General features: G+C 46.8%; 1 protein-coding gene across 3 annotated transcripts in view; it reads right to left on the reverse strand.

Annotated features, from left to right (window-relative positions):
* Positions 1–3,074: 3,074 nt before the first annotated feature.
* The window catches only part of ppp1r10 (protein phosphatase 1, regulatory subunit 10), a 35,431-nt gene continuing 23,960 nt past the window's right edge, over positions 3,075–14,545 (reverse strand). For all 3 annotated transcript variants that reach the window (XM_085974910.1, XM_085974909.1, XM_085974911.1), the window contains 6 exons: positions 13,489–13,564; positions 12,313–12,513; positions 11,331–11,427; positions 7,751–7,861; positions 7,387–7,632; positions 3,075–6,175 (listed from right to left, as the gene is read on the reverse strand). In XM_085974910.1, coding sequence (XP_085831036.1) covers positions 6,066–6,175; positions 7,387–7,632; positions 7,751–7,861; positions 11,331–11,427; positions 12,313–12,513; positions 13,489–13,564 — 841 coding nt within the window. In that variant the 3' untranslated portion in view covers positions 3,075–6,065. The remainder of the gene's footprint in view (positions 6,176–7,386; positions 7,633–7,750; positions 7,862–11,330; positions 11,428–12,312; positions 12,514–13,488; positions 13,565–14,545) is intronic.

Genomic DNA, 14,545 nt, shown 5'->3' on the forward strand with positions numbered 1-14,545 from the left:
ACAACAAGGCCTCAGGAGCAGATGGAATCCCCGCCGAGGCACTAAAGCATAGTGGAGAAGCACTACTGCTGCGAATTCATGAACTCATTTCTCTTATCTGGAAGGAGGAGAGCATGCCAGGGGATCTCAGAGACGCTGTAATTGTGACCATCTTCAAGAAAAAAGTGACAAGTCCGATTGCGGTAATTACAGAGGAGTTTCCCTGCTGTCTGCCACAGGGAAAGTCATCGCAAGAATCCTCCTCAATCGCCTTCTCCCAGTGGCCGAAGAGCTCCTCTGAGAGTCGCAATGCGGATTCTGCCCACTAAGGGGCACAATGGACATGCTCTTCACCGCATGTCAATTACAAGAGAAATGCAGGGAACAGCACCAACCGCTGTACATGGCCGCCTTTGATCTCACAAAGGCCTTCGACACTGTCAACCGTGAGGGATTATGGAGTGTCCTCCTCAAATTTGGCTGCCTCAAAAGTTTGTCACTATCCTCCGTCTGCTTCATGACGACATGCATGCCGTGATCCTGACCAACGATTCCACCACAGACCCAATTCACATACGAACCAGGGTCAAGCAAGGCTGTGTCATCGCACCAACGCTCTTCTCGATCTTCCTTGCTGCAATGCTCAGCATTTCACCCTCAGTAAGCTCCCCACTGGAGTGGAGCTAATTTACAGAACAAACGGGAAACTGTTCAACCTCCGTCGCCTCCAGTCCAGATCCAAGGTCGTCCCATCCTGTCGTCAAATTACAGCATGCAGATGACACTTGTGTCTGCGCTCACTCGGAGGTAGAACTCCAAACCATCGTCAACACCTTCACCGAAGCATACGAGAGCATGGGCCTTAGACTAAACATCTGTAAGACAAGGTCCTCTACCAACCTGCCCCCGCCACACAGTACTGCCCCCCGATTATCAAAATCCACGACAAGGCCTTGGACAACGTGGACCACTTTCCATGCCTCGGGAGCCTACTGTCAACAAGGGCAGACGTCGACGACAAAGTCCAACACCACCTTCAGTGTGCCAGTGCAGCCTCTGGTCGCCTGAGGAAGAGAGTGTTTGAAGACCAGGACCTCAAACCCGGCACTAAGCTCATGGTCTACAGAGCAGCAGTGATACCCGCCCTGCTGTATGCCTCAGAGACATGGACCATGTATAGCAGGCACCTCAAAAGCACTGGAGAGGTACCACCAACGCTGCCTCTGCAAGATCCTGCAAATCCACTGGCAGGATAGGCACACCAATGTCAGTGTTCTTGCTCAGGCCATCATCCCCAGCATCGAAGCTTTGACCGTGCTTGATCAGCTCCGATGGACGGGTCACATTGTCTGCATGCCCGATATGAGACTCCCAAAAGAAACGCTCTACTCGGAGCTCTGGCACGGCAAGGGAGCCCCAGGTGGGCAGAGGAAACGCTTCAAGGACACCCTCAAAGCCTCCTTGAAAAAGTATAACATCCCCACCGACACCTGGGAATCCCTGGCCCAAGACCGCACAAAGTGGAGGAGAAGCATCCGGGAAGGCGCCGAACACCTCGAGTCTCTTCGCCGGGAGCAAGCAGAAGCCAAGCGCAAGGAGCGCACGTCAACCCAAGCACCCCACCCACCCGCCCCTTCAACCATCGTCTGCCCCACCTGTGACACAGACTGTAGGTCCCACATTGGACTAATCAGTCACCTGCGAACTCATTTTTAATGTGGAAGCAAGGCATCCTCGCTTCAGAGGGACTGCCTAAGAAGAATATCTGGATGCACACCTTCTCGACCCCATTATAGCTATCTGCTGCACACCTCATCCACCAACTTTACTCCTTACACTCCATAAGACATCAAGTTTGCAATACAAATAGATGTTTTCAATGATACATTAATCAAACTTACCTACCAAAGAAAGCTGGAATGTCAAGGGCATCGAATAACACCAGTACTACCAAGGCTCGAAATACAAAACACACAGAAATCCCTTTCACTGTGCAAGAAACTAGTCAACCATTTAAATGAACTCTTCGGTGCTTGATTGAAGTATTATAAATAGATCATACATCTAGATATAATTCCTCCCCACCCAACCAAGATTCCCAAGCCAGTTCTCTGGACTGGACAAACGATCCTCAAAATAGCACAAACAGTAGGAGCTGTCTCACATCTCGGAGAAAATAAGAGGTTAATTTGTAAACTGCACCGCACAAAACGCACACACACTCCCAATTCATATTCACAGCGTCACATAACCACTGGTGGACAGGATGGGTTCAAAGGCTGCAGTGCATCAATGCACTATTTTTTTTTAATGAATGCACTTTTCTCCAGTTTCAACTACTGTATTGCACTAATTTTAGATGGGGTTGGGGGGTGGCTAATGGAAATAAGAGAAAGAACAGGCTGACTAAATCTAGGGTTCTGTACATTAGGTCGACATACATCTCGCTGCTTTCTAGCTACATTTAGATATACCAAATAATTAGATTTAACACTTTTTAATATTATGCCTGTAGAACTTTACTGCTGTAGAATTAATCCATGACAGATTTCTCATAATCCCTCCTCTTGAATGAACATTTTGGCTTGCCTGTGACATGCACAAGACGATTTTTAAATCTTTAATCAAGGAGCTTGCATTATAGCGATATACGTCCATAGGATGGACAAAACTAGTTAATGCAGGCTTGTTACGTGCACAGCAAGATTCAGAGAAAGATCTGTAGCATTTTTTCTCATCACTGAATTAAAGTTAGTTTTAAACTGTATATGGATCTTGGCCAAAGCTCTATTATTAACCCCTTACTGCTCATTTAACAGGGAATTATGCACAATTACTTTAAGGAGCTCAGCAATGGCATCCAGTTTATTTACATTCTCCTTGTGGAGATGTAAGTGGACTTGAAGATCGAGTATTGAAAGCTGCAGTATATATATATATATATATATATATATAATTTTTTATAATTGTTATGTTGATTGTGTGATTCCCCATCACCATCCTCCCTCCATTTCCTGCTATCAGTCAGCAGTTCATTCATTCATTCACTCACTCAGTGTGGTGCAGTTTCACAAATTAACATCAAGGAACAGCTCTGTTGTTTCACAATGTTTTATTATCAAAATATATTTTAAAAAAGGAAATACCGTACAAAAGATAGGACAGGATTTCAGGGAAAACTATCCCAACAATAATGTGCCTCCAAAAATAAGAGACGAGCAAAAGGTTTTCACAGAAAACAAAAGTCACATACTGGTTCTGCATGCTGCTGGGCAGCAGGGTTCCCTGAGCACAGTCACGCGCCTGAAGAGGTGCACACAGGCGCAGCGCCATTTTCAAAATACTTTTATTGGTTTATTTAAAAAATATGCCCGAGTTACTTATAATTTTTTCTTAATAAGCACAAGGACACAACTGTACAATATCCATTTGTTCAAAAAGAAAAGGTTTTGTGAGCTGTAAAATGATCAGTAGCAGCCATTGTCACCACATCGGTTCCGATGGGGTTTCTTTTCTCATATATATATATAATATATATATATAATATAATATAAAAAAGGAACAAGCTGGACAAACATTGAACATATACATCTGTAAAATTAAACAAAATGTTCGGAAGGAAACTAATATAAAGTAACTGCCCTGTTCTAGAGATTAAGCCGCCATTGTTTGTTTTCGTACAAACAGTACTGTTAGTGCAACGTAGAGCTGGGGAAGCTCAGCCGATCCAATGCGTTCTTACAATGTAATCATTCCCCCTCCTAGAAATGGTCCTAGTGGTTGACCCTCGACAATACTGATTCCCAAGTAACATTTTACATTTCTCAACCTCCACCCCTCCCCCTGCTCCTTGCCCCCTCCCAAGGGCTGCAGCACAAGCTTGGATGTCATTTATCACTTGGTCGCAAATTAGGTTCTGCGTTGGAAGCTTTATTAAAATGCCATTTCCAACTGCGACACCGGTGACATTGTGAATTATTCAATTGCCCGGTGGGTACGCTTGATTTAAAAAAAGTACAGGCATCAATGTGTCCCTTTCATTTCAGGAAAGGGCTTCGATTCGCAAAAGTTTGTTGAAGCCAGGAAAAAAAATAAATGAATGGATTGCCCCCTTCTAAATCAGACTCAAAGTGCGGTGGGCTTCCAGTTAAACAGAAACATGGCCGTACAATCCCAGCCCGAGCTCAAACTATACATTTAAAAGAAAAGAATTAAATTAATCTTCACAGGAACACAAGCACTTTCAGCAAGTCAGGATAACAGCTCCTCCCTCCTTCCCTAAAAAAAAAACCCCACTAAACTATCAGAAGTCCGGGCCTGGAATGAAACTTAGCACCAAGTTAGATTTTAACCATTCCCATCAGCAGGCGAATGGATATTGATATTTATGTTTACTGTGGGGCCCCTCAAGTGTACAGCAAAAGTAGGAAACAGAAGTGTAACCCTCAATGTTTTATAAAGGAAAAGTGCAAAATGAGAGAAATCCACTGGTCTATGGGGAACAGGAATGATTAGACAGAAGTTACTAGGTTGAGGGAAAGCCTTTCGATGGAAGTCACGATGCGTTATTTCAGGGTTAAGCTACCGACTGCTTCTACAAGCTCTCACCTACCTCAAGTCACACTTCTCTCTCGCCCCAAGAATTTAGCCTCAACTCTGAAAACGCTGGTCCTCCAGATACTGCTTTTAAGAGTTTGTGAAAGATTATTACGCTTTAATACTTCAAATATCTGTGGGATCATTTTGCTGCTGGGGGGAGATAGTGGTTTCTGAACAGCCATCTGGCCCAGGCGTCAAACTTCTCGGTAACACGTTAAGAACATTATCACCTTCAGAACTGCCAAAAAGGAGCATTCACACCCTGGCCGGCTGCACATTTAGCCAGCAACTTCAGTTTGGACAATGTGAGGAGGAAAATTCCGGTTTACATGTCATATTTTGGCAAACAGTCCTGCCACAGCGGAAAACAACTACACCAGAAGGGTTTACGTTGATAGGAGTTTGATGGGAAATGACAAGTTACTGTAACGATGGAGGGGGGCGGGGGGAAGAATGCTGCAAGCAGTCACTTGATGTAAACTACACGCTCGGCCAGAGGAAGAGTCAGACACATCACCTGCTAGAAGTATAATACTGACCCCCCCTGTAACCCATCAGCTAAACGCGGTGCCATTTATTACAAAATAGATATTTACAAAAATAGTTTGAAAATATTTCAGCTACTGCACACCAAAAGGGCGACTGAAAGGGTATCAGCACTTCTGTCATGGAAAAGGAAAGTAGGAGTAAGAGGGAAAGCAATCAGGGGAACTTCCACAAGAGATCACCGGAGAACACTGGTTGAAGCAAACTCCAATGTGTGTGCATTTTCTCATTCATTGGAAAGCAAAAGTCTCGACATGATACAGGGAGAGATTGTTCAGCTGGGTGTCGAATGCAGTGTTGAAATAGTTGACCGCCATCTTTTTTTGTGCAGAGGTAGAGTCGTTCAGTAGTTGCCTGGTCCGAGGTTGGGATGTACCTCTGCGCCATTTGTTTCCAGTGCAGCAGGTTAACGGAGGGAGGGGAGGCATTTCCTAATCTTCACCATGTGTTGCAATGACGAAATGGGAAAAAGGGGGAGGCTTTCATTTATTTTTTGTACTGGCAAAAGTATGTAGTGCAGCCTTGCTGAGATAGGCAGTCTCTTTTTTCCCCTTCATCTGCATCTCAAGCTGCCTTAATGAGCCTCACAGAGGCAAACAAAATGGGATAAGGGGGGGTAAAAACTGGGAGTTGGGTCCAGTGTCTGAGCAACAGCGACAACATTGTAGTGGTCTAAATCCCAAGCCTAATGTCCTTTCAGTTCCATTATTTAGAAGCCCACGTAGACCGTGATGGGAGACCCAGGCGGGGTCCTGCTCGTCTGTAATACAGCAGTGAACTGTTCAAACTTTCCACAGGATACAGAGGGAGGCCTGCTCACTCTGGGATGTCAGGAGTCTCCACAGGAACCAGAGTGTCTGGCCCAGCCAGACCGTGCTTCCGCTCTCTTCAGCCGACGTTAGTTTTGCTCCGTTACTTCTTAAACCGGATCGTGTCGGACTTCAGGGCAGCGGGGGGCCATTCACGCCAGGGTGGTAGAAGGCACAGTTGCTCTCGTAGCGGCAACTGCCTTTCATCATGAAATGCCGACACATGGGTCTGTTCGACATGTCTGTTGGGGGTGGGGGAAAATAGAGAGAAGACGGTTAAAAAACAATCAGTGTGCTTGAGAAATGATGTCAATCCAGTCCAAGGTACAAATACTACACCCCACGTCAACGTTCCCTCTAAGCTCTGCCAGTCTTGCGCAGCCCGGGATCGGCTTTCTCAACGTTAAATTTTGGACATGTGCGAAACTGTGAATGGACCATGCACCCAAAAGAAAATTAGGGGGAACAATGCCCCCCCCATTTTAAATCTTCACCTCTTTTCTAGGTTCTGCACGCAAATTCTCACTCGTTTCCTTCCCCCCCAATTACAGACCAAGAGTTTGTTAGACAACGTACTCCCAGGCCCCCAGCACCTGTCTCACGTACTTTCAGCCACAACTGTCCTCTGGAGAGTGATCAGTCTCTGGGCAGCAGCAGCAGCAATAATATTGAGGAGGGTTGTGTGTAGGGGGGTGCGGGGGATTGAGCAGACCAGTGTGCAAAGGGGGACAATGGACAGATCAGTACAGCTTGCAGTACATTTGGCTCAAACACCAATCGGCACAGCCAAGGGTGGCCCAGATGTCACGGCAGGAGCACTTGGACCTGGCACTGGTCTACTCCAGTGCTGTACGGAGGATTGTCGTTCAAAGGCCCACTCTAAATGATACACCACTACATTCTGTTCCCAAACCCACACAGGAAGATACAAAGCGATTGAGCGGCAGTTTGCATCATTCTCTCACACCTCCTCCCAATGTGTGGACTCTTGCTGGGTTATAGTTTCACAGGTTACCGACTATGCTCCTACACTTTAATCTACAAATGGCCATTGCTCAGTCTGCATTGCCAACGCTAGCAGGACAGTCAAACATGGGGCACTCCCCCAGCCAGATCCCACCACCACCCAAATGCCCACATGCAGCAGGTTAACACTGGGCAGTGGCCTGCAGCAGGAACCCTGGCGAATCGCTCAGAGAAGAGGGGAGGGGGGGGGAAAAGAGTCAAATTGTATTTGCAGCAGTAGGGATGCTTCCTCAGCTCAGAGATCAGAGGTCAAAGCTGGGACTTTCCTGGTCTTAGTTCCAGAAAGAATGAACGCCACAATTACTGAGAGCCGCGAGGGGAGCGACAAACAGTTCCATCAGCTGTTTCCACACCAGCTCCTTGAACCTCTCCAAGTGCAACTGCTCGTCACCACGGATCAACGCCAAGCCGCCGCCTGCCCACCTACCTCCACTGTGGTTGCCGTGTCCTCCCCTTCCTCCGCCATGGGGGTGGCCTCGCCCGCTGCGGCCCCGGTAGTTCTGGTCTCCGCTGCGCCCCCGGCCGCGCTGGTAGGAGCCTCCGCGCATGCTGTGCGGGTTGCCCCTCATGTTCTCGTTCGGGTTGCCCCTCATGTTCTCGTTCGGCTGGTCCCAGTAGCCGTCCCTTTGCTGAGGGGGGCCCATCATCCTGGGGCCGCCAGGCCCGTGGGGACCTGAGTGGAAACAAACAAAAACAAAGCCTGGCAGTTAGACCCACTGGACAAGGACCTGCTTTCGATGAAACAATTGGCACCTTTGGGAGTGCGCCTGGAATGAGAGCAGTGACTGTACCTGGGAATGGTCCCCCTGGTCCAGCGGGGCCACTGGGAGGGAAGTGAGGCACGTTATTCGGACCGGGAGGGAAGCCATTCACAGCTGGTGGGGGGCCGATCATTCGCTGGCCTGCGGAGAGACAAGAGAGTATTAGTACACATGGAAGGAGGAAAACACACTCGTTTTGATAACTGTGTCTTCAAAAGCAGCGATTAGAAGATGCAACTTATTTAGAGGGACTTTTGAATGAAAAACCACTAGATCTTGCTTCATATTAGGAAGAGTAGCGTAGTGGTTATGCTACTGGGCTAGTGATCTGGAGACACGAGTTCAAATCGCACCACGGCAGCTGGGGAATGTGGTTGACTCTTAGCTGCCCTCCGAAATGGCCTAGCAAGCCACTCAGTTGTATAAGGTGGCTCGTCACCACCTTCAAGGGCAATTAGGGACGGGCAAGAAATGCTGGCCTTGCCAGCAACGCCCACATCCCGTGAATTAATTAAAAACAAATCCAGACAGGGCAAAATGAAGAAATATGAACAAGCAGTGAAGTTAGGCAGATTCTTCCTCGACAGCTATTGATACTAAGTGAAACTGAAAAGATAGGATCCCAAACAAATTAAACCAGGAAAGGTTAACATAGGCACCAATAGGTTAAAAAGATCAGCACTGATATCCGGAAGTACTTCACACCAGAATCATCAGTGGTCTTCCAGGTAGGTGTACAAGCAAAAACTGTGGAGTCATTCAAGGAGGAGTTAGATGCGGTGATAGGATGGGAAGAAAACCCTTGGAACTCTGGAAGGATGAGCTGTATTCCTGCTCGTCGCTATGTGGGAAACCGCTTTGCGAAGCGGATGATAGGTGATGGTTAGGATCTGCTTCAATGCTCCTCCCTCAGTTAAATAGAATTCTGACAATTCACTGTCTGGATTCACATGAAAAGTGGCCACTTGGGATAATAAATTGAATCATTACCCAGTGTTTCCAGGTGACAAGCCCAGCGTGGTGTATTGGTGGCTCAGTGGTAGAATGCTCGCCTCCCACACAAGTAACCCGGGTTCGTTTCCTACCCATTGCAGCGTAAATGTTTCTCTCGAAAAAGAGGGGTGACCTGTTGAGGTCTTTATGATTATGAAAGGGTTTGATAGGGCATTTGTAGAGAAAATGTTTCCACTTGTTGGGTTTGGGTGTGGGCCATAAATATAAGATAGTTACTAATAAATCCAATAGGAAATTCAGGAGAAATTTATTTACCCAGAGAATGCTTAGAATGTGGAAATCACTACATGGACAATGTGCCCTCGAATTTTTATTTTATGTGCCCGATCCTTTTAATTTGCTGCTGCGCGGGTCCACCCGATCGCTGCGCAGCTTAGGAGGAACGTTGCACATGGAGTGGTTGAGGTAAGTAGCATAGATGCCTTTTAAGGGAAAGCTAGATAAACACATGCAGAAAAAAGAATAGAAGGATATGTTGATGGGGTGAGAAGGCGGCGGCTCATGGAGCACAAACATCGGCATGAACCAGTTGGGCCGAATGGCCCGTTTCTGCTCTGTAAATTCTATGTAAGGAAAGAAAGAAGGGAAACTTGCTTTAATAATCGGGATTTTGCTCGGTTTGGTTTATTGTTGAGAGGGAAGAGTTGTAGGAACAGGCTAAATGGTTCAGTAACATCCCTTAAATGGAGTCAAGATACAGATCAGCCGTGCTGTAATTGAATGGTGGAACAGGTTCAAGGGGCTGAATGGCCTCCTCCTGCAAAGGTGCTGAATTCACACTGAGTAACCAGATGATGAGTCCCCTGGGTAAGTCACAGCACTGGTGTTAATTCAACTTCCTGAGAGTTGATTAAATGTAATGAAACCACCCCTCGTGCCAGTGCAGGGTGCTCGGGGGAAACCTGGTGGAACGAGTGGCAAAATTTCTCAGAAACCTTTTGAAAGAGAACATTACTGTATGGACCATTGGGAATACAGGCCCCTCCATCCAGCCCTGTACAATGGAACACTCGCCCGCCCACCCACCCCCTTCAGTATTGCCAGCGCTGGTCTTAAAACTCTTGCCCACGCATCACCAAAGAGAGTTCTTGGTGTTACAAAGTCCGGTCTCCCAAGGCACTGTATTCTCAATCCAATATGCTCTTTCTTTCTGCCCCTATCTGAAGACGCTGCCTCTGGAGTTTGGTTCACAGACAGTAGCCACCCTCCAGCCCCTTGCCCAAAGGCCCATTCATCCTCCGTGAGCAGAGACAGTGTCAGCTAGCTATTGAACCACCAAAGGCATCACAGGCAAGCCCATTTTTGTCTTCGCCCATGCACTTTCTGGCAGGAATCACTGGGTAACGATCATAAACACTGGGTCATTTCCTCCTCTCTGACCCAGCGGTGACAATTTGAGCATCCCCACTGAGGTTAGCTAACTCAGTTGAGACCAGGGATTGAATCCTGGGCTTTGGGATATAAGGGTCGGATGGTTCCTGACTCTTTAACCACTGCGTCGGCAGGGGAGTGAGCTATTCACAATATATATCAATGATTTGGATGAGGGAACCAAATGTAATATTTCCAAGTTTGCTGACGACAGGAAACTAGGTGGGATTGTGAGTTGTGAGGAGGATGCAAAGGGACTTCAAGGCGATTTAGACAAGTTGAGTGAGTGGGCAAATACGTGGCAGGTGCAGTATAACGTGGATAAATGTGAAGTTATCCACTTCGGTAGGAAAAACAGAAAGGTAGAGTATTATTTAAATGGTGATAGATTGGGAAATGTTGATGTACAGAGGGACCTGGGTATCCTTGTACACCAGTCACTGAAAGCAAACATGCAGGTGCAGCAAGCAGTTAGGAAGGCAAATGGTATGTTGGCCTTCATTGCAAGAGGATTTGAGTACAGGAACAAGGATGTCTTACTACAGTTATACAGGGCCTTGGTGAGACCACACCTGGAGTACTGTGTGCAGTTTTGGTCTCCTTACCTAAGAAAGGATACACTTGCCATAGAGGGAGTGCAACAGAGGTTCACCAGACTGATTCCTGGGATGGGGGGGATTGTCCTATGAGGAGAGATTGGGTCGACTAGGCCTGTATTCACTAGAGTTTAGAAGAAGGAGGGGATCTCATTGAAACGTATAAAATTCTAACAGGGCTAGACAGACTGGATGCAGGGAGGATGTTTCCCTTGGCTGGGGGTCTAGAACGAGGGTTCACAGTCTCAGGATACGGGGTAGGACATTTAGGACTGAGATGAGGAGAAATTTCTTCACTCAGAGGGTGGTGAACCTGTGGAATTCTCTACCACAGAAGGCTGTGGAGGCCAAGTCACTGAATATATTTAAGAAGGTGATAGATACTAGACACAAAAGGCATCAAAGGGTATGGGGAGAGAGCGGGAATATGGTATTGAGATGGAGGATCAGCCATGATCATATTGAATGGCGGAGCAGGCTCGAAGGGCCTACTCCTGCTCCTATTTTTCTACGTTTCTATGTATTTTCAATATCCATCACACTGTTCGGCAATCTTGAGGTTAGAAATACATGTGGCACAGATAGGGATGCAATGTCATTTTATGGATGGGCTTCAATGTTGGACGTACCTGGAGGGGCCTGATTCTGCAGTGGTCCAAGAAGTTGTTTGATTTTATCAGAGAACTCTGGCTGTTTGACTAACTCCTCGATGGGCCTTTGATTGCTCTGGAATGTGCAGAGAGAATAGGTTAATCCACAGATCCAATCAGTAAACAATCACCTTTATTTAACCCGAGGTCACACATCTCACATGGCACCTTGTGTCACAAACGAAGTTACTTTCCACAGGTAGTAAACTCAGGAGCCACACCACCAACAATCTCCCACAAACAGCCATATGAATAACCGACTGGGTAACTCGGATTGAGGGAGGAATGCTGGTCAGGACACCAACTATTTCCCAAATTGCGTTGTGGAATCGAACATCAACCCGAAGCATCTGGATCACCGACAATGCTGGGCGCCTGATCACCGACAATGCAGGGCGCCGGAGACATCTGGATCACCGACAATGCTGGGCGCCTGATCACCGACAATGCAGGGCGCCTGAGACATCTGGATCACCGACAATGCAGGGCGCCTGAGACATCTGGATCACCGACAATGCAGGGCGCCTGAGACATCTGGATCACCGACAATGCAGGGCGCCTGATCACATCTGGATCACCGACAATGCAGGGCGCCTGATCACATCTGGATCACCGACAATGCAGGGCGCCTGATCACCGACAATGCAGGGCGCCTGAGACATCTGGATGACTGGCAACGCAGTGTCAACTGAGAGGTGAAGAGCTGGCGTAGGGCTTGGACCCACATCCCATTACCCAGGGGCAAGAATGTTGCCAACTGAGCCAAGCTGACGCTTGACCAGAAGCAGTCTGAAGAGTGCCACCTGAAGCTTCACCCATCATCCTTTCAGATGACCAAGTCAAATATTTAATTAAAGGACCTACATGGGTTCAACACTTGAATCTAATAAATCCCACCCACTAAATCAAACAGAACTAGCGTTTTATATAAAAATCGAGTTTGACTAGCCTCCCTACTTACCATGATGGAGGTGAGGAGCTCCTGCACATTGATGCTGGAGTTGGCATTTGACCCAGACTGCTGAGTCTTCACTATGCCCATACTGCCCATCAAGTTGGCCAGCACTGGAGGCAGCTTGGAGCTTCCTGAACCGTCTGGGGACTGAGAGGCAGCGACCACCTGCAACGGCTCCTCGTACGAGGGCTCCTTCATGCCATTCTCCTGGTAAGAGAAACAAACAACAAATTCAAGGAAAGGTTTCAACAGCGGCGGAAGCGCACGGACTCAACACTAATCATCTCGCCACAAGAATGTATTTCCTCTTACACCCCCTGCCCCTCCCCATCACTGGCTGAAGGTGCGCACTCTTGCTGGGGCACAATTCCATGGTGTCCACACTATATCTCACCCAAGTGAGCATTCATTGATTTAGTCTTCTACTTGACCATTAGGGTGGAGGGGAGAGTACCCAGGCGAACTGAATCCCATTTATACCCAGACTAAGCTTCCTCTTCCCCATCGGGATATTGAGGGCAATCGGCCCCGAGCTCAGACTAACTCAGAACTTGTTCCAGTTCTGACGAAAGCTCATCGACCTGAAACATTAACTCTGTTTCTCCCTCCACAGATGCTGCCTGACCTGCTGAGTATTTCCAGCATTTCCTGTTTTTATTTCAGATTTCCAGCATCCGCAGTATTTTGCTTGTGGACAGCGATGGAACCTGGTTTATATGGCTCCTTTTCTTCAATGATTTTAATTAAAAATGTGTGGATGAGACTGAAGTAAACAATATTTTAACAGGTTAACAATAACCACCACCTGAGAGAGTGGTGGAAGCTGATTCAATAGTAACTTTCAAAAGGGAATTGGATATAAACTTGAAGGAAAAAAATCTGCAGGGCTATGGGGAAAGAGCAGGGGTGGAGTGGGACTAACTGGGTAGCTCTTTCAAAGAGCTGGCACAGGCGCGATGGGCTGAATGGCCTCCTTCTGTGCTGTATGATTTAACTTGAGCCGACGAACACAAGGCTAGAAAAAGCGCAAGATTCATAGGTTTCATACGGATTATGGACGGGGCTCCAAAAAAAATGTAACCTACACACTGAACAGATTGCATGAAAGCAAATCCTCTCTGTATAGTAAATGCCTCAGCAATTAATACAAGCTGCTTTAACTGAACTAGGATCCAGACTTACATCATCCAGTGGAATGACCTTGGGTGGAATAGTTTCGTAGGTTTCTGGGTCTGGCTCATGGGGACTCTCTGGAACACTGAGAATTTAAATACAAGCAGAACGTCAGAAATAAACAGCAGATACATTAGGTAAGTAAATACACAGATCTCTTTATCAAAACCAGCTTTATCATCAGCATCGTGGTTAAGTGTGTTCAAATGACACAACTTTAAGCATCAACTTTTATTTTAGTTCTGTAATGGAGGACAAGCGAATTAACTAATGAGGTTAAATATGCATAGCACTTAAGTTCTGATCAGGATTGATGTGCAGATACTGCCATTTGCTCAACAGACTACATATTTCTGACAAACAAGGTGACATTTACACCGGCACACTGTACTTTAAGCACATCAGGCCTTTGCTGTAGATATGCTGTCGGCACAGAACTGAACTTTTTTTTTTTAAGTTGGTACACACCCTCCCAGAAATGATACAAGTTTCCTTCCAATTTCATGTAGATCAGAGGAGATTTACCAGAATGGTGCCAGGGACGAGGGACTTGAGTAATGCAGAGACTAGAGAAGCTAGAGCAGAGAAGGTTGAGGGGAAATTCAATTGAGGTGTTCAAAATGATGAGGGGCTTTGACAAGGTAAATAAGGAGAAACGGTTTCCACTGGTAGGAGGGTCGGTAGCCAGAAGACATCGAGTTGATTGGCTAAAGAACCAGTGGGAAGATGATCAATGTTCCCTTTAAAAAATTTTTGGGTGCACGACCCCTTTTTAAATGAAATACATTTCAAAATAAGTATTATTAAATCTCATAGTACCCGCTTATTCAGCTGGGTCATGTACACTTGGAAACAGGGCTGTAACTGTGGTCCAACTTTCAAATCGGGCCATACAGGAGAACCCTCAAACCGTTTCTCTTTGCCTGCCCTCCCTCCCCACAATTTCTGCTCCCCCCATTCGTGTAGGTTCTGACCCACGCTGGACACAAGGTACTTCGCACGCCTGGAAGGAGGGTCAAGCAGTCTTATTTGGTTGGTGATGGAGGAACATCACAGCAGAGTCCGA

This window comes from Somniosus microcephalus, unplaced genomic scaffold (assembly GCF_052327205.1).
Source record: "Somniosus microcephalus isolate GS21.2 unplaced genomic scaffold, FLI_Smic_1.0 unresolved_chr1, whole genome shotgun sequence".
NCBI classification, from domain to species: domain Eukaryota; kingdom Metazoa; phylum Chordata; class Chondrichthyes; order Squaliformes; family Somniosidae; genus Somniosus; species Somniosus microcephalus.